The following is a 27,369-nucleotide window of genomic DNA, read 5'->3' as shown; positions in this document are numbered from 1 at the left end:
GATCTTTGTTTGGTAACACTTTTTTCAACCTTTAATTTTTAATTTTTAATTTATATTTATTTATATTTATTTATATTTAAATATAAATTAAAAATGAAAAATTATTTAAACTCCAACATGGCATTTAAAAAAAAAAAGAAAATACTTTCTTTTTTCTCACAATAAATTTGTGGAAATAGCAACACGTCGAATTGTAGTTTGTTAAGTGTGTGACGTGATGAAGGGACTTCACCTCTCAACAAGGGTATTTAATTTATCGTCCATGTTTCATTCGGTTTTTCACCACACACAAAAAAAAATTAAAAAAACAAAAAAATGTTCATCAACATTTTTCCAACTGCATTATTCATGAAATTTCATCAAGACCATATACCAATTTTAATTTTTTTTTCTTTTTTTTATTAAACAATTTAACTGTATTTCAAAATTTTTATTTTTATTTTCATCAATTTCTTTGAATTGAATTGAATTTTCAGTTTGTATATACACCACTGTATAAATTGCAACATTCTTAACTCGAATGCAATTTTCCGTAACCGACTTTCAATATACCGAAATTTAGTTTAACGATTTTTATGCGGTTGAATGCTTGTAATATGGTTAGAACCAAACGATTAAATAAAAATAATAATATTGAAAATGGTAATGTGTCTGTCACATAATTTATCAATATAATCCAGGATAATAGAATTTATTTTTATATTTTTTTTCACTTCAAGTGGTTATTATGTTGAAGATTAAATACTTTCAACGAGTGCAGTGCTAAAAAAGATATCACAGATAAGTAGATTAATATAATACACAACTGCATACGCAATCAAAAAAAAAATCCAGATAAAAGAAAAAGCGAACCATTTGATTTTATTGTTACAAAAAAAAAAACGATCTGGCTTTCAGTCTAGTATGTTTTTTTCTCTGTTACTTTTTCTCTCCTTTTCTTATCTATGTTCATTTTTTTTTTTTTGGCTTCTGAAAGCTCTGATGGACACTCACGCTGGAGTGCTTTTCTCGTACGAATTCGATTATGCTCTTGGGCTCGATGGTCACGTTATCCGTATGCCACAGACCAACGATTTCCCCAGTGGAAAATTTCTATATCTATATATAGAGCATTATCAAAACCCAGACATTTTTGTAACGCAATCCACCTTTTTGCCTTTTTCATATGTATCTTTTTCTCTTATTTACTAAAAATGTTTCAGAAGCTCATGGCAATGATAAAAAAAAAATAAAAACCACTACTAAACAATGCAAATGAAATGAAAAATATTTTAGTCTTCATAATGAAAAAACAAATAAATAAAATAAAATAAATTGTGGTCAGGTAAATACCAATTGAAATACATAAATAAATATTTAAAATTTTTTTGAAAATAATATCTATTACTGGTATTTGTACAGATAATATTTGAAATTCACGTGAAAATATCTCAGTTAAATGTCATTTCAAAAATTTAAATGGAACTTGATTTACTATTTGGGTATTTTATCCAATTGTCTGACTCAATATTGTCTTGTATCACTGATAAATTTTTTAAATATCATTAATTTCTTATTTCATGACTCTTTAAAGCTCGTCTGACTTAATATTGACTTGTATCACTGATGAGTTTTTTTTTTAAACATCATTAATTGTTTATTTTTTTAAGTTGTTAATGAGTTGATATATGTATGTCAATTAGCAGTGACATTTAAAGTTGAAAAATCAGTTTAAATAAATTTATTTAATTTTTTTTTCTTGTGTTTTTTTTTAAAAGGTAAATTAATTATTCAAAAATATATAAAATTTATTATTGAATATGCATATAGATTTACTTGAGTTTTTGTATTTTATATATATCAAAGTTTTATATCAAGATACAATTCACGTAAAATAGACATTGCAATTTCATAATGCAAATTACTTTATATCATGAAAATATATATACCCAGACACACTGTCAAAGAAACTTTTTCTATATATTTTTATTTTATCTCTTGTCAACTACGAGACAAGATTTCTGATTAAAATTTCATGGCTGTAAAATTTTACCCAAGCAAGAATATTATTTATTTTTTATTTTTATTTTGTTTGTTTAATAAAATTATCATGACTTAAATGAAAATTAAAAAAAAAAAAATATATATTTTACAGAGATAAAATAATTATTATTTTCACATGAGAAAATTTTACTTGAATTTTAAAAAATGTCAATTACAAAGTATCAACGTTAATTAGTAAAACTCATCGTTGAAAAAAAATATAAAAATCAAATGACAAGTGTCAAAGGAATATGAAAAAAGTCGACAAATAAAATATAATTAAAGAACATAAATTATGTAAAAAATTTATATTTTTTTTTATGCAGATAATTTTTTTTTTTTTTTGGTATTTTTTACTTTGAAATATTTACAGTTAAAGTTATGGGTTAGTAATCCGTGAAGGGCTCGTATTCACGTAATCTCATAAAGTAAATAAACCTCACCTCATCTGTCCCCCTCACCCTTCATGTTGGTAAAACGTTTCACTCTATATCCGGATTCCACAGGACCTTTTCAACCCCTTGCATAACAATGATTGCATCACACTTTCTTCGGTCTAGCTGGCACTTTCCCTTTTACTTTGGTACTTTAAAACCTTTTCTGTTTACATGTTTATGTATTTTTACATAGGCTAAATTAAATACCAACACACTCACACAAATACATATATGAAACGATTACTTGGCAACTAACTTTTGCTGTTATCCCTCGTTTTCTACTTTGGGATTAATAAAAATATTTTAAACACTGTATTTATGGTTATATTTATAACGAAATACTGGACACTAATATCCATTGGATTTAAAATATTTTAGACTTATTAAAAGTTAAGTTTATTTGAAAAAAAAAATTATTAAATTTTCACTGAAATTGTGGAACAATTGTTACTCGCAGTTAATCAATAATTTGAATTTTTTTTTTTTTAATTAAAATTTCTTTTTATTTCGCTATAAAAATATTGGGTTAATTAAATTTTTTTCATTTCGTTTTTAACATCATTTTTGTAATGATTTTTACATTAAAGAAAAATTTATTTTATTTTTATTACGTGTAAACTCATCAAGTAAACGTACATTTTATTTTTCTTTAGAAAAATTTTTATGTTATCTTAATTAAGTTGAGCTTTTCACTAAGACTAATTGGGAAACGTCATATAAATTTTACAATTTAACTTGAAAAACTTGTGTATTTTAAAATAATAAAATAAATTTTATTTTCAATAGTGTTTTTAGTACAATTATTTATTATTGTATTAATTTAAAAATCTCTAAATAACTAAGTTTAAATTGTGCAAAAAATTATACAAAAATTTCAAAGAAAAAAATATAAAAAATATATAATTTTGTAACAAATTTTATAGCTTTTGAAAGCTTTTGATTAAGTGAGCTTTTGTCGGATTATTTTTCGACCTTTTTCATCCCAATTTTATTTATTTATTTATTTTTTTCGCTTGTTTTTTATATTCTTTTTATATTCCTGTAGACTTTTCTATATAATCTTCTCATTCTCATGCATCACAGTGAGTCTGTTTGGTTGTAATATTGTCTCATGCATCCATATTGGCTTTTTTAGCGATATTCCATCCCTTTTTTAACACCACCATTCATTCTTTTTGACTGTTTTTATGATATCCCAATATCTTTGTCACGTTAAAGTTTAATAAAGCCGATCAAACAACATCAATGTGCTGCTTTTAGCTATTTTTTTTTGCTTTCTCATTTTGAAATATTTTTACTGTTTATTTATTTTCTTATATTAAAAAAAAATTCAAAAGATTTATCAACAATTGAAAATTTTTCAATTCAATAATAGTATATATATTGCTCTATGTTATTTGTCGAAATATTTTTTTTCTATTTTAAAAAAACAATTTATATATATTTTATACATTAAAAACAATGCATTATCATCTGGGTTATTATTTTGTGGTATTTTTAGTGGTGTGTTGTTGTTGTTTCACTTGTTATTTTCTCACGCAAAATCTACACAGTATAAGCTGCTGGTAAAATCAAATTATGCCGTTATATTATTGCAATGTTAGTGGACGAGAAAGGAGTCACATTGTATAAATTACAATTTTCTACTCTTCTGGAAAGATAAACTAGCCTTCTTTGCAAGAAATGAGAAAGAAAAAAAAAAGAATAAAATCAAGTTACATAGATGAAAAATGTATACTATGTTTTTCAAATATAAAAACACAAAGATAATTTATTTACTTTTATATATTTATTTTTAACTTTTGATTTTTTAATGGATAAATAAAAATAAAAAATACTTTTTGTACATTTTAATGTTTTATATTCATTTTTTTTTTTTTTTATTGTTTTGTCTATTTGTAAACATTGTTTTGATTCTCAACTTTTATAAGTGCTTTTTTGTTCTTTGAATTTTCGATAGACGATAGCTAACACAAAATTATTTTTCTCTGTATTTTTATATACAGTCAACATTTTTTTTTAGTATACTCAGTTATAATAAAATGAAAAAAAATTGTCAAACAGAATTTCAGAGTAGATTTTCAGCTAACTTTCTTTACATTTTATTTTTTATTTCAACTCTCAATGCAATGGCTATTTTTTTTTTTATATATATTTCAAGTACCTTTACGACTGAAAAGCCCAGCGAGTTTTTCTGATGGTGACTTCAATATCTCATGTATTTACTCACTGAAGAGTTCCAATATTTTATTTTTTTCTACGGTATATTTCCATCTGCGTTATTAATAATACTTGAAAAAATAAAATACGATATTCGAAAAAACTTTTTATAAAATTTAATTTCCGTTTTAATAAAATTTCATTTATCTAATTCAATTGAAAAATTGTATCAATAGTTTTTTAAAATAATTGAAAATAAATTTATAAATTTATTCAAAGTAAAATGTTATTTTTGTTTTATTTTTTTAAATAAATAAATAAATATTTTCAAAACAAACAAATAAATTTATTTAATGTAATTATAAAACTAAATTGTTTAGCAAATATTACCGACATTTTAAATTTTAATAACTCATAAAATATTCTTTATTTTTAGTATATAAAAAATAAAAAAAATAAATGAAAATTTATATTCAATTCACGTAGTTACGATTTAATTTTTCGTGATTACATGTGGTAAATATAGCTTTAAATAATTTGAGGCAATGGTTATACAAAACTTTTCCAACCCTGAAAATGATAATTCTCAAGGGAAAATGTGGGTGGTATTTTCATTGACCCAGCAAGTCACATTTATTCATGAAAAAAAAAAAAAGCGAAAATGTTGATGTAAACAATATACACAGTTTATATTTTCTGGACGCAAAAATATACACCGTAAAATTTTTCATGTTAATATTTACTATATTTATAAATGTTTATATACAAAAAGGCAATTTTCGTACGTAAAAGTTGGCACGTGACGCAAACTAAAATTATGGAAAATTCATGCAAAATATACAACTCGGTAACGCACCCAACTAGCACATGTATACATACGAATATTTAAATACACATATTCACAAGTGTAATAGAAATAAATATCACTAAATATATTATAACCTCATACTAATACAAGATAAAACAATTAATAATTATTAATTATTTGGAATTTAAATTCCAAATATAAAAATTTTATTTTAATTTTTAACCTATATTCATAGAAAATAAATAATATACACTAACTTTCTTTCTACGAAATAAGGAGAAAAAAAAAAGGATTATGTCACTTGAGTCAAATCAAGTTACATATATGAAAAATTTATACTATGTTTTTCAAATATAAAAACATAAAGATAATTTATTTAGTTTTATATATTGAATAAAATAATTATTTACAAATTATTTACCATACATAATATTTCATTCTTTATTAAACGCATGCATATCTTTTATTCTGCATTTATTTTTATTATAATTTTTAATTTCATTATTTACATTATTAACATTATTTTTTTTTTTTTTGTGTATATAAACAGCAGAATTAATTATCAGCATTATTTAAAGAATTAACATTATCATCAATATTTGATTTATTTGTTGTTGTTGTTAATGTTGATGATTAATTTAGGAAGACTCATTCTTACAATAAATTCGAATTTTTGTATTCTTGCTTGGAAATCCACATTTATTATAAAATTAATAATCATACCAGTATGTAACTACTCAGTTGAACAGAGTTATGTCTTTTTGGTGCTGCAAAAAAAAAAAACAAAAGAATAAATTAGCAAAACCTAAAACCTTTTTGAAATTAAATATAAGTTTTTTTTTTTTTTTTTTTTTAACTTACCGGGTATGTTATTTGGAGTATAGATTTATAAGCTACATTGACTCATCTGAGTCAAGTATAACTTGTAAGCGATCTTTCATTTTAGTTCCAATTTCACAGACATCTGGATATTTTATGACAGACTTGCTCTTTAAGTTGACAACACATTGTGTTTGATATTTTTCTCCTAACACAATTGTTAAAAATTGGTGGTTAATAATGAGAGATCTTCTTTGGTCAACATAATTATACAAGAAACTCTTGAAATCATACATGTTTTCATCGAGAATTTTTTTTGTAGAAACAAATTTAAAATTATATTGATAAAAACCATTGTCACGTTTTATTTGATGAAATAAAGACATTATGACATCGCCTTCAACTAATGATGAATAGCTTGAATAATGAGCTATTTTTTTGAATTCAAAAACAAAAAAAAAATAAATTAATATAAAATTTAATAAATTTATACAACGGAAATTAACACAAGTTATTTAATACTTACGCATTTTGTTGTTTAATAAAAATTAACTTTTTAAATATAGAAAAATAATTGATAAATTTATTTGTTGAAAAGGTGTTAATGAAACGTATATTCAGCGTTTATGAAACCGTTCAGGTTGAGTGAGACCATACAACTAAATTGCACGATGTTCGCAAATTATTTATTTGCATGCGGCCCAAAGAATTATGTTCTAGAAGTTTTCTAGTTTTCTAGCTGTGTTCGATGGGACATCTCAGTTCAGTTCCGTCTCAATTATGGCGCTTTTGTCGTACGGTCAGTTAGAGAATTACAGGTGATGAAAAAACCCGATTGGCGCATTACTTTTAGTTCTCCAATTAACCGTACAATTGAAGCGCCTTAAGTGAGACGGAACTGAACCGAGACCTCCCATCAGACACAGCCAATGTTATTGTATACCAGTGAGTTACTGGAGATTTACTAGAAAAAAATGGTTTGAAAGGACCGGAAACTTGAAAAAAAAAAAAAAAAAATCCCCTACCAGGATTCGAACCCGGATCTTTTGTATACAAGTAAGTTACTGCAACAAAAAAATAGTTTGAAAAAAAAAAAAATAGAAAACATGGTCTAGAGGTCAAGGCGTTTACCCGGTATGCAAAAAATCCAGGTTCGAATCCCGGCAGGGGAACTCTTTTTTTTACCAAGTTTTTGGTCTTTTCAAACCATTTTTAAATACTGGTATGATTATGGTATATTATTCTAATTTATTGTAAGAAGGAGTCTTCCTAAATTAATCATCAACATTAACAACAACAAATAAATCAAATATTGATGATAATGTTAATTGTTTAAATATTGCTGATAATTAATTCTGCTGTTTATACACAAAAAAAAAAAAAAATAATGTTAATAATGTAAATAATGAAATTAAAAATTATAATAAAATTAAATGCAGAATAATAGTCTATACATAAAATTTGTATAGGATATGTATAGATTTTAGATAGATAATACATAGTTTTGGGCCTATTTGGTATGTATAATCTATAAATAATTTATACATAATCTAAATACAATTTATATATAAAAAAAATTTCTAAAATTTTTATGTATGTAATTTAATAAAGAAAATGATGTGAATTAGCAAATTTGTTCATTTTTAATAATAAAAGTATGGATGTAGTTCAATAAAAAAAAATATTTATCAAATATAGAAAATATAGTTTTTTTTAGAAAGAAAATGCAAATTTATTTTTCGAAATCATTTTGAAGAAAAAATAGCTTTTTGAGACAAAAAAAAAAAACATTAAAAATTAAAAAAATTTTTTTAATGATATTTGATGTATGTTGATTGACGATCAATTTTTTTCCAACTTGTTGTTGATCACCCTAGCAACGTCTCAACACAAATAACTGAGAAAAAAAAAAAGCTAGCCAAAATTAAAAGACAAACAATTCTAAATTGAAAACTTCACGCGTATAATATATATGAAACACCTGAATAGTATGTTATCTATGTTGATATTTTTTTTAAACCTGTAGTCTATATATAATTTATGCATAATTTGTATATAATATTTTGAAGAGAAAATTTACATATACTCATAATAAATTATATAATATAAATATATGAATAAATAAATATGAAAAATTAAAAATATCAAAGATTATTAACCAGCTGCCTCTCCAAAAGATATATTTTCAAATTAATATTTACAAATGCTAAAAATTTTTATCAAATCAAATCACGAATAAAAGCGGTCAAGTGTACTTTTTCTAATAGGAAAAAATTAAAAAAAAAAAGCCTTGAGAAAATTCTGCTTTTATTGAAATACACTTATGTTATATACATAAGTAAAATTTAGCAAAAAAAAAAAATTTTTGTATATATTTTATGTAGATTATGTATAAACTATATATAGATTATACATACTCAATATATAGGCCCAAAACTATGTATTATTTATATAAAACTTATACATAATCTATGCCCGAGTTGAAAAATATTATATATAATTTATATTATACTTTTCCACGTGATATTTATTTTTTCAAGTATTAAAATAACGCAGATGGAAATATACCGTAGAAAGAAATAAAATATTGAAACTCTTCAGTGAGTAAATACATGAGATATTGAAGTCACCATCAGAAAAAAACTCGCTGAGCTTTTTTTGACAATTTAAAAATTAGGAATGACTAAAGACAATTGTACCTTAACCTACCACAAAAATATTTTTTTTTCCAGAGTTTTGAAAAAATTACATAAATTAATGATTTTAAACAACTATTGATACAATTTTTTCAATTGAATTAGATAAATGAAATTGTAGATAAAAATGCGTCATGAAAATATTAAATTTTGGCACAGTGGCGCCTGATGGTTATACACATTAAATATGCCCAATATAATGGGGGGTCAAGGAGGGTTTTGAGGATTGAAATATAAATGTATTGGACACAGGGTTTTTATTCGTATTTAAAATTCTCGTGAATAAAGACCGGTATTCGTTTATGAGATGTAAAACCTGGGCTTTTAAAAGAAAATGAAAAATTCCGATGCTCTTCATTTTACTGGTGAATGACCTATAAAATAGGCCATGAGATTCTTTATTAAATTATTATTTTTATATTATATTTATATTCAAAATATTTGGCATATTTTTTTTTTATTTTCTTTGTCATAATTTTTTTTTAATTAAATATTATTTATTTTGAATGGATAGGTTCAAAATTAAATTTTTATATTTGAAATTTATTGATTGTTTTATTTTGTATTAATATGAGGTTATAATATATTTAGTGATATTTATTTCTATTACACTTGTGAATATGTTTATTTGAATATTCGTATGCACATGTGCTAGTTGAGTGCGTTATCGAGTTGTATATTTTGCATGAATTTTCCATAATTTTAGTTTGCGTCACGTGCCAACTTTTACGTGCAAAAATTGCCTTTTTATATACAAAACATTTATAAATATAGTAAATATTAACTTGAAAAATTTTACGGTGTATATATGAAAATATAGACTATGTATGTTCTTTACGTCAACATTTTTACTTTTTTTTTTTTATGAATTTTTTATGAAAAATATTACAATGATTTGTAATATTTGTGATTTGTAATATTAATTTTTTTTCTGTGACTGGCCAAAAAAATGAGTAAAAATTCGTATTCTCTAGAGCGCGTTGTATTTATTATTAGTACGGTAAATTTTCGTACTGAATGTTTTAGTGTTTACTGTGTTTTCAAGTAAATTTTACTAAAATATTCATTTAAATGACACACAATATGGCCCCCGACTGAAAAATTGTTATGTGATTTCAAGCCTCTCTTCATCGCTACTTATTGCAGATAGACATGAGGTCACTCGTGGATTATTATTGGAAATTAAATTCTAAACGATCTATAAAGGATGATTTTTTTTAATTATTCTTTTAGATTACGAGTTATGAGTTCTCTTCTTCTAACTTCTAATTAGTCAGTGCAAATCGATCACGCTTACAGATAAAGTTATTTAATATTTAAAAAAAAAAAAAAGAAAAAAAGGTTTTTAACAATTTCGGCACTGGTAACTTTAATAATTTGAGAAAAAATCGAAGATATAATTATAAATTAAAGAGATCAAAAATACGCTTCTTTTTGTCCTAACACGAAGTGTCTCTGAAAATTACTTTAAAAATGTGAGCGTTTTTTAATTTTCTGGAGAGAAATCCAATACGTAGGTGACGCGACGTAGGTCCAAAATAATATTTCAAATATTTCAAAATTATTTATTATATTTATTAAATAGATAGCATATTAAACTAGCAAACAAATTAAATAAAATACAAGTTTTTTAATTATTATATAGTTACTAATCCATATGGTATTATATAATGTAAACTATTATTTAATAATAGTTGTAATTTGTTTTGACAACTAGAACTTTTTTAGTTTTTTCGGGGAATAAACGAACCATTGCAGCTTGTATGTCAGGAAACGGAATCAATTTTTTTTTTATATTCAAAATAGTGAATATCTAAATCAGTACATCAATGTATTTACGAGTATTAAAATTTGACTTAAAAAAAACATCTGATTGTGCTAATAAATTGAAAATATCATCACGATCTTCAAAAGATACATAAACAAATAATGGTTTTTTATGATATTTTGTTAACTCTAACATTTTTCTAGCAACTTTAAAAGTTATGTTTGTATTTCTAACATATAAAATATATAAATTTGGCGAATTTTTGAAAAGCTTAAGCACTGAACTATTAGTGATTCGAGTGCAATTGGATAAATTCAAGTATTCCAATTTTTTATGGACTAAACATTGAATTGATTGATCTGTGATAAACTCATTCTTTTCTAATCCATTTAAATTAAATTTTAGTGATTCTAATTTTTTTAATTTTTCAAGTGCAATCATACCATTATCGGTTATATTTTTACCAATTATATCCAAATGCGTTAACTTTTTAGCATTATTACAAAGATTAATTAAAAATTCATCTGTAACGCCACAATCAAAATTAATATAAAATGTCTCGAGATTTTGTAAATTTCCAATTGGATACATATTAATTTTTTCATCAAAAACTGGATCATTGTTCAGCCAAGAACACATGAATCTTAGATGTACCAAATTTTTCATTTCACTTATCGACTGGAGTAATAATTGGCTTGGCTCAAAATTAATTATATTTAATTTTTTCAAAGCGATTAATTGAGGAAATACCTGTAAAACAAATAAATTATTAATTAAAATTTCAATAAAATTTTTTACTGTAATATAATATTTAAAAAATTTAAACTTACGGAAGCCAATGAATCTGGTAAGCAGAGATGATCTTGATTTTGATCACGTGAAAGACCTAACTCTTTTAAGGTTCCAACAACTTGTTCTAATGACTTGACTAAAGTCAATGGTAGAGTAGAATTTTTACAATGCCAATTAATCCTCAATACTTCAAGATATGACATATTAGAAAAAACATTTTTAAAATCATGATCTTTAATTTCTTTAAATTGTAATATAAGTTCATTGAGATTAAGACAATTAGTATTAATAAATGGCATTATTTTAGAAAAAGGATATGCTTCTACATTTAGAACCTTCAAATGAGATCCACAAAGATTAATTAGGTATTTAAAATCATTTTCTTTTTCATGTAATTCTTTATCTGATCGAGCTTTACCCTTATAAAATCTATATGATTCATAGCGTGAATAGAAGAAATTATTCTGCCTATCTGCGCATACTGAAAAATTAATTAAACATCATCATTAGTATTTACAATATATCATACAAAATTTTTTTATTATCATTAAAAATTAAGGTGTTGTTATTTTCTTACTTTCTTCGAGTCGTGAATCGCTAGCTAATAGTTTATTCATGTTAAACACATGCATACACGGCATTTTCATTGCTGTACGCAAACGTTTTATTTTGGATTCACCATATTTATTACTGAAACTATTATTATTTATAACCGTTATGATTGAAATACACGGAGACATCAAACGACCGTCACCACCAAAATCAAAATCATCGTACACATCTCTTTTTATTTTTGCAGAAGGCTGTAAGAAAAAAATTATTTCATTCAAGTCAATAAACTGATTATGCGTATCGAATGACTAAAGCTAAATTAAAAAAAATGTTGGCAACATTGAAACCAATTAATAAAAATATAATATTTGACACTTTATCTACCGTCTTTTGCTTCTTCACGTATCTACACTTCATATTAAAATTAAATCAATATATACATTTAATAATTCAATTCAATAATTTTTTTTTTTTTTAATGGATTAAATTTAAATATATTCTTTGAGTTCAATTTCAATATAGATAAACTGAACTGAAAGTTCAAATCTTTTTTTTCTTCCACTCCATACGGCGAGCAGAAAATGTCGGACTAATCAAAAGGTGTAGAACCTCGTTGGCACTATTCAGCTTATACCTACTCTAGCCATTATCCGCCATAAAAAAAACTTAAAAAACTTCTAATCAAGAAGTACGGTAATGCCTCGAGTCAAGTATGAGAAAGAAATATATATGTGTTGATGAGAATATGTGTGATGATGAGAGCTAACTACTACCGTGCCTAATTATACATCAAATATTTTATCCCCTTCCGTCCCTAATCTTTTAAAAATTTAATTAAAATATGATAGAGTTGAATGAGGATGCTGAGGTTTAGTAATGATCCCATAAATCGATGTCGAGCTTTTTTTTAAAAAAAAAATCAGATTTTTTCGTTGCGGTAATATATATTTAAAGCATAATTAATATTTACGGTCTTTGGGTTTTTCTCAATTCGACTACATTTCCTTCGTTCAGTTGGTAAGAGTTTACAAGTATTTTTCTCTCTCTTCTAGACGTCTCTCTTTTTATTAGTGTTTATATATTGGCTCTACTGCAGTATGTTATTATTCGTTTGTATGCATGACATAAACTCCAAACTACTTTGACAGCGTAAATAAATTGTTTACTGTACAAAAAGATGTGTTATCTCAAAAAAAAAAAAAAAAAAATCAAAATTTTTTTTACAAAAAAAGTGTCAAGTATTCGAAATTGTCACTAATTGTGAGTATATTAATTAAGATGTGATACCAGAAAGACAAGAAGGAACTATATTTGTGACGTATGTAATTAAGTCTGAACTATTAAAAAAAAAATTTTTAACTTGACCCCACCTGGTTTTTCCCAAATAAAATTTTAGTATTCAAGACATAAATTTTACATCAGGTGGGGTCAAGTTTAAAATTTTTTTTTTAATAGTTCAGACTTAATTACATACTTGGTTTTTTTTTTTTGTTGAGATATTAATATATAATGATCATGTATTGATGAAACGAATTTTTGTTATCAATTATAATCAACAATAAACAATTACATAACCTCAAAACTTGATTAATTTGCGACTATTTACTTAATTTGGATATAATTCAAAACTTACACCGTAGCGTGAAGATTTTAATTCTCCCAGGATGTTTCCAGCTTCCGTTTTTCTCTTTTTACTTGGATTAGTCTTAATTTTTTTTACACCGTAGCGTGGAGATTTTGATTCTCCCAAGATATTTCCAGCCTCCATTTTTCTCTTTTTACTTGGAACAGTTCCCATTTTTTTTTATTTATTAAATTTTAAAAATTTAATTAAAATTACTTGATAATATACAGTTTTTTGCGAATGTGCGTAAGTAGAATGCAATTTTTTATCTCTGCATTAACTTGTTCAACAGAAATAAATAATTCTATCGTGTGAATCCAAGTTTTGACCAGTCGCAACCTGTTGCAACCATGTGTCCAACTAAATGACTTTCATCGAGTTTTCTTTTCCGAGCCTAAGGCTTCCTTTCTATAAGCGCTATCAAAGTTCACTCTTGCGCAGTTATAATTTATTTTGGTCCTAACACATTTGATAGCGCTTTCGGAAAGAGAAGCCTTAAGTGGTGGGCTTACACGCAAGTCCTTGCATCACTAGATTATTACTAGAATTCTGGTGGAAATCCGCCCTAAATAGTCTTACAAGCCTATCACAGCCAATGGAACATGTTCCATTTTTTTGTACAAGATCTTACAGGCATATATTTAATACTTTTATATTGTGCATTGCCTATGCTTTCTCATAAGTGGAACATTGATACCTCAAACGGTGCAGACAATCTCCCTCTGAATCTCTGTCTTAGTCTTTACTGTCTTAGACGTGACTGTACCGACAGGGACAAGAATACACCAATTTCGTTTCTCCCTCGACGACGCTTTTGACGCGAGAATTTAGCTTCCAGTTTCATTATATTTTAGTGGTGGAAACACCGCTTTACCCCAGATCCAAATAGCCCAAATAGCCCAGGATAGCTATTCTTGACATAATTATCCCACCTACATGGGATAACATGGAAACGCTCGAAAGCGATATAGTCGTTTGATGGAAACCATTGAAGAAGATACAAATAAAGCCATAAATTAAGGTAAATTTCCACAAAATAGTTATCCCAGTCGCTTGGGATAACTTGCGGATAATTATGTCGAGAATAGCTATCCTGACGGTCCACAAAACACAGCTTTCCTCATGTCACATCACCCCACTCTAGTTGCTCGTAATATAAGGTTGTTTTCATGAGTTGTTGCAATTGTTGTCTTAAGGATAGGCTTTATTTATATAGTCTATGAAAAATTGTAGTGATATTTTAAAATTTCATATTTTCATGACGCATTTTTATCTACAATTTGTCAATTGAAATGTAATTCTATTTATCGTCACGAACACACACATACAAAGCTTGTCTATTTTTTATTTTTTTTTATTTTTATTTTCTTCCCTATTATGAGAATGTTCTAGTCCACGTCATAAACATTTCTATGATTTGAAGAGGGCGATAGAAACACAGAGAAAATAAAAAAATTTTTTGGCCCCATCAACTTAGTACTATCTAGTATGAATGAGTATATGTTAGAGAAAAAAAAAAAATAAAAATAAGACGTGTGGGGTGAGTTTACTTGGCTGACAAATCCCTCGAATAATGTCGAGGGTAGATGCCTCCATGAGATCTCAAAAGAACAAGAGAAAAAATAATAATATAAAAAAGCATAAAAGATGAATGCCATCGATGTGGCTATGACTCATATGACAAGCATACTTTCACCAACCAAAAGCTTCATACAGCCCGTTGGACACACATTCAACTTTTCCTCGCGATTCGCTTTGTGAAATGGTCTATGCAATAATCAATATATATAAACTTATTTTGATTTTAAAAGACAAATTTTTCGTGATGAAATATTGATAATATTGAAAATGTATAATATTGAATTTTTTATTTATTATTTTTACATTGCACGAGGGTTTTTCTTTGGGTTATCTGGAAAATTTTTTATTTTATATATATTGCTTATATCACAAAAGTATTATATACATTTTTCAATATTTTTTAGTTATGTATTGGCTGATTTAATGTATGCATTTGTCTTCTTTATGAGATTATCAATGGGTATTGTATTAAAAATAAAATGACTGGTGGAAGAAAAGGGAAGTGGGTTTAGTTGTATTTGGAATATGGATTTTGATGATTTGATGTTAGTCATGGGGATCGTAGTTGGATATACGATCGAGGTACCAAATTGAGAATCAAATGGCCCGGCAAAACTGTCAATATGTTTGAATATAAAAGAGTCAATTTTTTTTTTTTTTTTATCACTCTATCATTATTAACATAAAAGTCACCAGAAGAATTTTCCAATTTTGAAAATATCTTGGGGGTCTTTTAAAACTTTAAATTTTATTTTTGAAAAAGGGTGCAGGTTTTAAAATAGAATCGAATTTTTTTAAATAGACTTTGTTGTATATTTAAAAAAAATAAATAAATAATTTATTTCTTTGTAAAAATAAATTTCTAATTATATAAAAAAAATTATTGGTTTATGAAAATAAAATTAAACTGATTGTCATAAATTATTATTGACATGAAAGTTAATAATATAGATTTATTTTTAATTTTTAATTGTCAATTTTTGATTTTCAATTTTTAAATTTCAACTTTAATTTTTAATTATTAAATTTAATTTTATAAAATCTCAAACTTTGCCAATAAATTTCGTTCAATATAGGTCATAAAAAAAATAATAATTTTCCCTTCAAAATTAAATTGACATAAATAAATTTCCAATTTAAAAATAAATCCATTTATAAATATTCAATAAATACAACATTTTTTTCGATACCAAACTGATTAAATTCAACAATTACAAAAAATCACCACAAGAATTTTTTAATTGAAAAAAACAAAAAAACGAATAATCCTAATATAAAAAGGACAAACATCATCGGTCTTCCGGACATTTGATTGGTCATTGTTTTTTTCTCACTTACTCTCATACAAATTTCTTTCTGTTTGCCTTTTTCTATTATTTTTTTATTTATTTCGTTAGCAACGAAAAAACAACAAAAAAAAGCGAGTAAACAAAATTTTTTTTGATATTTTTTATATTTTTTTTTTTAAAATTGACATATTAAGCTAGCACAACTTTTTTATTAATTATTAGATCTTGATGCAATTGGGCTTGAAATTTTGTGCGAATTATGTGTTTTTTATGTGTGAAGAAATAAATTTGAAAGAAAATTTTTTTTTTATTTTTTACATTTTTTTAAAAAATTCAAATATTAAGCTAGCACAACTTTTTTAATAATCATCGGATCTCGATGCAATTGGGCTTAAAATTTTGTGCGAATTATGTGTTTTTTATGTGTGAAGAAATAAATTTGAAAGAAAATTTTTTTAATATTTTTTATATTTTTTTAAAAATTGGCATATTAAGCTAGCACAACTTTTTCAATAATCATCGGATCTCGATGCAATTGGGCTTAAAATTTTGTGCGAATTATGTGTTTTTTATGTGTGAAGAAATAAATTTGAAAGAAAATTTTTTTAAATATTTTTCATATTTTTTTTAAAAATTGACATATTAAGCTAGCACAACTTTCTGAATAATCATTGGATTTCGATGCAATTGGGCTTGAAATTTTGTGCGAATTATGTGTTTTTTATGTGTGAAGAAATAAATTTAAAAGAAAATTTTTTTTTTATTTTTTACATTTTTTTAAAAAATTTAAATATTAAGCTAGCACAACTTTCTCAATAATCATCGGATCTTGATGCAATTGGGCTTGAAATTTTGTGCAAATTATGTGTTTTTTATGTGTGAAGAAATAAATTTGAAAGAAAATTTTTTTTAATATTTTTAATATTTTTTTTTAAAATTGACATATTAAGGTAGCACAACTTTTTCAGTAAACATTCAATCTTGATGTTATTAGGCTAAAAATTACGTGTGAATTATGTGTGATTTATGTTTAAATAAATAATTTAAAAAATTTTTCGTCAATTTATTTATTCTTTTTTTTTTTATGATAATACTTGTGTTTATAAAATCAATGAACAATGAACCTTTTAGAAGGTATAGATACAGGCGCGCGTAGCGCGCCAATGTGCTCGTCATTTAAAAAAACCAATTCCAATTAAATAAATAATTTAAAAAAATAAATTTTCTTTTCAAATTTAATTGTCAAAAGAAAATTCCCAATTACCAAAAACATTTATAAAAATTAAACGCATCATTTTTTTATACATCAAACAATTCGATTTTGATAGTTAATCCAAATACCTTAAAATGCAAATTTAAATGAGCTTAATTAAACTTACCGAATGTTGACCATCAGGAAAGTTCACCAGTGTAATACTCTGTCACAAGTATTAATCGAAGCATCGAGTTTAAATTTTCATTCTAGCATAGCAATTTTGAACACACGGCATCAACATCATACTGCAAATGAAAAAAAAAGTATTTCATATAATATAACAACACACATACCCACACATCCACATAGACAAAGAGAGAGAGAGAGAAAATAACAATTGTATACTGAAACACGATGGTTGGTATACTGTAGGATTAACGATGATAATTGGGTCGAAGCAATTTTGTTTGACCAAATATAATTGGAAAAGTCTATACCAAATGTATTCGACAGACGGTGTCTGTTTCACTTGTATTAACATTAATTGTTTAAATTAGATTAATTCACGTTGAATAAGTACGACAAGTATTTCGTATCCATAAAACTATATACAATATATTTTATTGTAACATGGTTAAAACTTAAATTGTATTTTGTAATTTTCATACAAAGTATAAACTATATAGGCCATGATTAAACTGCCACTAAATCTACACAGTGTCAAACGGCAATTTGTTATCTAGAGGGGACAAAAATTGGTTAAAGTTAAATGTATATAAGAGGGTAGTAGAAAATAAAAAAAACAAAAATTATAGCTCTGTGTATGTGTATGCAATTTTCCCTTGATTCTTAACGCTCACTTTTAAATCGCTCCCTTATTTCTCTTTATACACACACGTAGAAAAATTTTATGTGCATGTTTCCAGGACATATTAGAGCCAAGATTGGTATATATAAAAATCCCTTACACTATTTCATGTAGACGCATATAAAACTCGCGTCATCATCAGCCTTTCAGCTTCCGTCAAGCATCTACATTTCCGTGTGCAAACAAAAGACCAGTCTGAGAACCATGAATGAAATATTTTTTTTATTTTTTTTTTATATTCTTTATCACAAAAAAAAATAATAAAAAAATCTTTTTTTATCTTATTCTTTTCTCTCATTCTTATCTCAATATTATTTTTATTCACTTTTATCATCTTTTTTGTTAAATATAATTTTTTTTTTTTTTTTATTCAACCACTTCAGACACTTTTGTTTTATCTTCATTATATATTTTATATATATATTTTTTTTTTTTGATTTTTTATTATACGAAAAAAGAGAATAAGTGGTTTGATATAATTTTTATTTTTTAGTCTGATGGTTTGGACTTTGGATGGGTAAATTTGATACTTTGTGTTGTAAAATAAGAAGAATGGAAATAAGACTCTACGCAGGAAAAAGGGTTAAAATATATGAAGTTGAACTGGAGTATCGTATAATTTTTAATAAAGCTATCTGCATTTTATTTTTAACTGGTGAAATTTATTGGAGTTGGACGACGACCACCACCCGTTGATTAATGAAAAGCAGACTTTTCTTTTTTTTTTTTAAGAGAGTAAGGTGCAGCCTCAAAATAAGTCAGAGAGTATGTGGTTGAGACTGGAGTGACAGATAATGGTACACGATTATTTATTGTTATAACAAGATATATCACCTTGACCTCTTCACCTTGCAAACTTGATATATATATAGGGATTTTGCAGCTAAATTGAATTTACTGGACCGAGAATTTTCCAATCAATAACGACCCTTTTATATTTTTATTTTTATCTAAAAATTTATTTTTTAAATTTACTTATTAATGTTTAGACAATTTTTTTTTTTAATAAATATTTTGTCGTATTTGTTTTTGGCTATTTACATTAATTTATTTTTTATTATTTTTCGTCAATTAATTTTTTATTTATTTTTTTTAATATTTTGTGGATGTGGAATTTAATGATGAGTCAATATAATTTAAACATACATGGGTTTGTTGTGTTAAGCCATACATATATACCATGATATTTAGGAAATTGTAAATAATACGAAATTAGACAATTTATGATTACCCAAACCCGAAAATATACTAGGTAAATTCACGCTTGGTAAATGTATTTCGATTGTCGATTTAATTATGACAATTGCGTGTGTGTGTTATTAATTTATCTGAAGGAAAATTTATATTGACGAAAATTTTGTGTATTGATGGTTAATGACACTGCTCAAAGTTTATTAATTACGATGAAAAATTAAATTAAACAGTTTGTATTTTTTATAGCAATAAATAATGCTTGGCCTTCGATGGGAATTTTTTTGAGAGTAGTTAGAGTCAGTCTCTATGTGGAAAAAATATGTATAAAATATATATGAAATATATGTAGAATATATTAGGACGTAGATTTTCCATACATATGATATATATATTTCATATATATTTTATATATATTTTATACTTATTGATTTTATTTTCATTTAAATTTGACCACTCCAAATTAAATAATTGACAATTACTTGATAATGAATAAAAATAAAATAAAACCATTTATCACGATCAAGTCTTTATATAAAATAGAAATCTCGAAAATATACGTTTTACCGAGGGGCTATCCATCGCCAGAATTAGTGCTACCACGACTACGAAAAGTAATCAAAAAACACAAGTACTACACTGACTACACTTTACACATAATTACAATGACTACACCAAAAAAAATATAACGACTACACTATTTACTACATTTCAACTATATTTTTTAAATTTTTTATCAAGTTTAAGAATATTTATTTCCACATTTCTCCACGTACGTATTTTTCGGAGAAAAAAATTTTCTCCTCATTTCTCCGCATGGGCCAACATGGGAAAACTTCGGAGTCATCACGGAGGAATTGAAAGTAATCGCGAAGAAATTCGGAAAAATATTTTCACAAAAGTTGTAGTGAAAAAATTAGAAATACTGCATAACTAAATGTGACTACACCTTTACTACATGCTACTACACCATGACTACACTCAGAACGACACTATGAGTACATACACCAATGAATAGCCCCTCGCGTTTTATATTTTTCAGCAATAAGCAATGAATAAAAAATTTGGGGGACATAATTTTTATATAGATAAATAAATTTGATGTGTTACCACTTGACTCTTCACTTTGTTCTTCTGACAGTTACCTTGCTTACATGAATTTGCTGTTCTCTTTTTTGAATAAATGACCATGGTATTGATCTATCAATAAATATAGATCAATACCATGGTCATTGACACCATCCAAAGTTTATTATTCAAAATGGATTAAAATTTTATTTTCCAGTCGTCAAATAGACAAATGTGTCTGGCTTGATTGATATGATCAGTCTTATAAAAATGTCAATAAATTATTTATCATTTTTTTTTTTCATATTTATTGTTTTATTTATTTCCATTTTTTCAATTTTTTAATGAAAAAAATAAAAAGGGTTGAAATATCGAGAGGAAAATGGTTGATGTAGAAAACGAGAAATTCAAACGCATCACTGGCGAAAGAAGTAGAACGCAGTGAGAAGGAATAAAAATTGAAAAAAAGAAAATATAAATAATACAACAGAAATGAATAAAAAAAAAAAAGGAATGAAAAATGTAGAAGAAAAAAGTAGAAAATAAAATTCAAAGATGATTAAAAAAAAAAAGAGTAAAAATAAAATATTAAATAAATAAAAAATGAGAGTATCCAACTTTTTGATAAAGAGCCTTGCCAAATGGCCTCGCTAATCATTTAATCGCAGTTAACGCTTCTTCTTCCAATTCGATACTCCAATTTATAGGTTTTTCCAGATTTTTTTTTTCTCTACTCTTTACATATTCTTTTTGATTCATTCCTTTTTCGCCAATATAGTCTAAAAAGTTTCGTCCCAAAAATGCTTTTTTTTTATTTTGTCTAAAGAGTTTTTCCCCAATAGGGATCTATCAACTTCTCAAGCAAAGGTAAAAAAATAAAATAAAAGAAAAAAAAAAAAAAAAGCCTTTATACCCTCATAGTTTTCGCACCAAACCCCGAGGCAAACCAAAATCAAGACGCTCGCAAAAAGTTTTTTTTTTTTTTTTCAAATAATAAAGATCCGAGATTTCGCCAGACGTCTGGTCCATAGAGAAGAAATAAAATTAATGTTTGCTCTCTTTTATTGTTTTTTTTTTTACCCTTATTCAACGGTCAATTTCATATCAGTCATTTTATTATTTTTTTTTAGATATTATTTTGTATTTTTGCAATATTAGTTTGCAAGTTTTTTTTCCTATATTTTTTTTTCATTTAAACTTGTTTGTTTTATTTTTTCTTTTTGGAATTTTTTTATTTGCGGTACAGAGATTTTAGAGGAAAAGGTTGAAAGCCATAATAAAGTAAAGGTTGTAAAATAGGGGTTATATATTTTTAAGTGATGCACGAGTGACGTTGTGGTTATTTTAATTAACAATACCTTGCACTTTCACGCAGGTTTGCAACATTTAATTTTGTGTATATCGTAAATGTAATATCCTCTTTACTATTAAACGTATATATTTAACATGTATGTGTGTATACAGAAGCCGATGGTTTATGCTTGAACGAACCGACATACTTAATCGGTGCTGACTTTGCGAGAATTCACTTTTCGCATCATCGAGCTTCAAGAGTGCAAAATTTAACTATCCTCATTTTTCTTCTAGTACTGCAAGTTCTTTTTTTTTTTTTTTTTTTTACTATTTTTTATTAAATCAATTTATTAATTTTAGTAATTTTATTATTAAAAGTAAAATGTTTTAAGTACTTTTAAATTAAATTTTCATTTTTCATAATAAATTACTGTTTACTATTTTTTTTTTTTATTATACAAAAAATTAAATTGTTTTTTAAATAATAGATTTTTTTTCTCGCTAGATGTTTCTAAATGATATGTGTCTTTTAAAAAACCAGTTTGAATTGGACACTTAAATTTTATGCACCTTTCTCTTCTAGTTTTTTCAAATGAATTTTTTTTTTTTTCTACAATGCATTTATACGAAATAGAGTGTTTACATAAACCAGTTTAAAATTTTTTTATTATTTATTATTCATAGATTGTTAAATCTTATATGAATATAAAATATTTGTGGATTCGAAATATCCATAATTTTATATTCTTGATCAACTGAAACAAGTCAAACTTGATAATTTACTTTTTTATTTTTTCTATTCATTTCGCTTTTGTCTTTGTGAAAAAAAAAAATAATTTCAACTTTTTAAGAATGGATAATAGAAAGTTTATGACATCTTAATAATTCCCATCATCTTGAAGTTGATAAAACAAAAAAAAAAAAACATCATTAACTTTTTGCTGAATAAAAATTGCAAGTTTTGTTGAACATTAGTGATTATTATATTTTTTCTTTGATGACATTTAAAAGATAAAAAAAATTTCTTTTAAAGAATTATTAAATGAAGATTATTCAACATTAAAAAATTGTAAATACTTTAGAAAGGCCCTTGGGTGTGATGGTAGGGCATACCTGAAGATTATTGGATTCAAAAAATGTATAGAGTATTTTTTAAAATAATTTTATTGGTTAAAAATATTTCTGGCGCCTTTCAGCGTCGTCATAACCGGATCATCTTTTAAATTTGGATGAGATTATAAGACAAGAAAACTAAAAATATATTTCATTTCATTTAAATTTATTTCTAGAATCAAGTTACGCGGTTATTCAAAATAAATTTTCCAATAAATCTTGGCTTCTTTAATTTCATATAATTTAAAATAATTTTCGCGACAATTTTTACTGTAATTTTTAAAGTTTCGATAGTTTTTTTTCAAAGTTCTTGGAGTAGCTGATTTACAAGTGCTTGATCAACATTTTCTTAAATTTGGATTATCATCTGGAGCCGAGTAAGTAGACTAAAATCATTTTAAATACAAAATAATATTCTTTTCAATAAAAAAAAAAAAAAAAACATTCCAGTATTTAAATTTTATAAAATAATAATTATATACTTTAATTGCAAAATCACTTTGACTGATTCATACTAGTTTTTCTCTATTTTTTATTTTTTTTTCATCTAGCTTTTTCACTTGAAACCGCAATGTCCCTTTTTGCACTCACACGAATACACGTATCTCTAAAAATCCACCTCAATATCCTTTTAAAAAAAGTGAATTTAATCCATCTTTCGAAATAGAACCAGCCGATCTCTCTAAATACCAATCCGTAAATGAACAAAGAAAATAAAAAATAAAAAAAAAAACCTTCGTTCGGAAAACTCGTCCACTACTCCAAGCTTTTCATTGAGAAAAAACGAAAGCCATTTCACATTTTTTTAGACAAAAAAAAAAAAAAAACGCGAGTGTTTATTTTGCCTACTTTATCATTCTCCCTCCCTCTCTCTTTTTTTTTTTCTATTTTTTTCTACTGCCAAAGCATCTATATCAACAGTTTCTTTTCATAGATTTTTGTGTAAGCATATTTTGTCGAAATATATATGTTTAAAGGTTTAAAATATAGTTGATGCTTTCAAGGAAGAGCATTTGATATCGTCCATTGATCGTCTCAATCGAAACCGTCAAATCCACATGTAAAGTATAATCTCCAGTGGATTTATATTCAACAAGATATATCAAAAAGCGCCCAACCAATCTGGTCAGGTCTTTTACACATTCCATTTAGCTTTCACTTTGATCAACCTTTTCACAATTTTTCATTTTCATTTCTCTATCTTGTATAGGTTTTCTCACTCTTTATCTCTACTATCAATACACCATCATCATCATCATCATCTACTTTTGGCTCAACATACACCCCAATCATTATTGATTAATTAAAAACGAGTGTATACATGCAGGAAATTACATTTGCTTTGAGTAGAAAAAAAATAAAGTGAAAAAAAAAAAAACCATCAAGTAAAATGAGTGAGAGAGAGAGAGGAAAAAAAGGAAAATGAAATCGACCATAGTTTGCTATTTCATTTGTCAATGTGAGCTCAACCAGATCACAATTTTTTTGTCAAAAAAAAAAATTTTTTTTTATTTTTTTTAACAATGAACAAATTTTATTATTGTTTTTTTTTTTTATTTTTATTCTTTCACATATACCAGTTGTAAAATTGCATGAGCACATATAGCGTTTCAATGTGATGATAAAGAAATGAAAGCGGGTTATATCTGCGTGTATATAACCCGAGGACCACCCTGCTGTATAACCGAGTTGTAGAGGAACGATATATACACGCGACTGTTATTACAGTGGGCGTGGTAATTGAGGCTCTTCTACGGTTGACAATGAATTGAACAGAATAATACAAAATGTTCGAAAATATATTATTATTGTATATCGAAAAATAACGAACAGTTTTTTTATAGAAAAAAAAATATTTAGGTATATAAAAATATATTTTTTAAATTGCTCAAAATTAAAATAAATAAAAAAAAAATATTTAAAAGGTATTTATCATGTAAAATGGGGACAAAATTTTATTGAAAGTGCGGAATTTTTATATGTAATGTACGTTAAGTAATTTTTAAAATTATTATTTTTTTTTTAATTACAATTTTTCACAGCGAGTTTCATATAAAATTGATAGAATTTTTAAAATTATTTTACATTGAGGGTGGTTTTTAAGGGGTTGTTTTGAAAATAAAATACATTGTTCTGACATCTGTTGAAGGAAGCTGAAAGTTGACTTGGTTATCCACAGACGGTGTGTTTTAATAAAGAAAAATAATTTTTTTTTCTGTAAATAATTATTGAATAAATTATCAGTTTATAAAGCACAGATATTTTCATGAATAATTATTTAATCATGTCGTTGAAAAACATCATCAAAGCTTCACTAACTATAGCAAAAAATTGAAAAAAAAAATAATAAATAATGAAAACTTATTGTTGACGATAAAAAATTCAACTGATTTTTTTTTTCTCTACCACAAAATAGATCGTTTTTTAAATAAATAATTATTCTTATTTTTCTTTTTACCCTCTTTTACTGATGACGAACACTTAGGGTAATTATCATCAAATATATTTCATTGTTGTTGTTATTATTTTGGTCTTCTTGTTATTTCAACTGATAAATACTGTGGCAATAGTCACGTAAACAAAAAACCGTCACGAGGTTTTATATCGCACGCACCATCAAATGAAAGTCACGATAGCTATATTTTTTTTTTTTTATAAAATAAACGCAAGAGCTTGCTTATAAAGCTTTGAAAAAAAAAAAAATATATTAATGATAATAATGATAATTACGGAAGAGAAAAAAAAATAGTCACGAATAGAAGGGAATTGTATTTTTTTTTCTCCTTTTCGTAAAAACTTGTGGGATTTAAAAAATGAGAAATATTATTTACAATTAAGATACGTAAAAGTGGATTGAAATTGAAGGAGAAAATAAAAGAAAAAAAATGATATTTATTTAAAAAAATAAAAGGATTTATAATGAGGAAAAAAAGTGATGGCAATGGGTCGTTAGTTGGACATGTTAATCTCGTATATATCATTAAACCCCGCAAGACGATGCAATGACACTGATGACTACTCCACAGAAAAATAAAAATAAAAAATTAAGAAGAAGAAGAAGAAGCAACTCAGCTGTAATCAATCAAGCCAGTGTGAAAAGAAGACCGAATTTCTTGCACAATTTTTTTTTATTTTATTTGACCGAAAAGACATGAAATGATTAAAAAATAAAAATTACATGTGGCCAAATCATTCATTCAAATCAAACATTGAAAATGATTTTTTTAAAAAAAACCATCAGGCAAATTGAGACGAGCCCTTTTTCCTTTTGATAATTAATTTTTGTTTTTTAATTTTAATTTATTTTCTTTGATAAAATGAAAAGTTTAATTTTGCTTCAACAAACAAAATCTGTAGAATTTTATTTATTTATTTTTAATATTGAATCAGTCAAGTTTTAAAAATTTATAATTTTTATTACAATGGCTATAAGTCATTGTTCGTGGTTCAATTGTGCTAGTCGTTTTCAACTCAAGTAAACACTGCTTGAACACACAAATTTCAAACTTTATAAACCAATGCAAAATATAAATAAATGTGTGTTTGTTTGCACAAGGCCATTTGTGTAAGTGTCTTTGTTGTAAAATTCAAGTACAAAACATACACAGACTTGAATTCTTGGTTGAAAAAAATTATTTATTTAAACCCAAAAAAAAAAAAAAACAAAACGAAAATCAACTCATCAAAAATTAAGGCAATTTTTTTTATATTCAATAAAATTTTTAAATTATTCAAAATGCAATGGTAAAAAAAAATAAAATCTATCAAATTGAAATAGAAAAGTATTTTTTTTTTTTGGGAAAAATCGACACGTCAATTGTGATTCATTCATTTTGGATGAATCAAAACTTTCATACCGCTGTCAAACAAATTGAGTACGGATTTGCTGTCGATAAAAAAAAAAAATTATATAATAAAAATGTAGCAAAAGAATTGAGCATAAAATAGTCGTAAAAAGCTTTCATAAAATTTATATTCAAGTTGAGAAATTATTTAAAATTTGTATATGATTTGTTTATTTATTTTATTTATGATACTGCATGTAACTGTTAAATAATTTAATTTATTACATTTTAGCTAAAAAATTAATACT

General features: G+C 25.4%; 1 protein-coding gene across 1 annotated transcript in view; it reads right to left on the bottom strand.

Moving 5' to 3' along the window:
- LOC122856564 (protein PFC0760c-like) overlaps positions 1-11,705 on the bottom strand; it is a 42,879-nt gene extending 31,174 nt beyond the window's left edge. Inside the window, exons 1-2 of the mRNA XM_044158245.1 lie at positions 11,541-11,705; positions 11,300-11,460 (exon numbers count right to left, since the gene is read on the bottom strand). Of these exons, the coding sequence (XP_044014180.1) occupies positions 11,300-11,460; positions 11,541-11,705 (326 nt within the window). The remainder of the gene's footprint in view (positions 1-11,299; positions 11,461-11,540) is intronic.
- Positions 11,706-27,369: the final 15,664 nt, after the last annotated feature.

This window comes from Aphidius gifuensis, linkage group LG5 (assembly GCF_014905175.1).
Source record: "Aphidius gifuensis isolate YNYX2018 linkage group LG5, ASM1490517v1, whole genome shotgun sequence".
In the NCBI taxonomy this organism is placed as follows: domain Eukaryota; kingdom Metazoa; phylum Arthropoda; class Insecta; order Hymenoptera; family Braconidae; genus Aphidius; species Aphidius gifuensis.
This window is presented reverse-complemented; position numbering and strand designations above follow the sequence as displayed.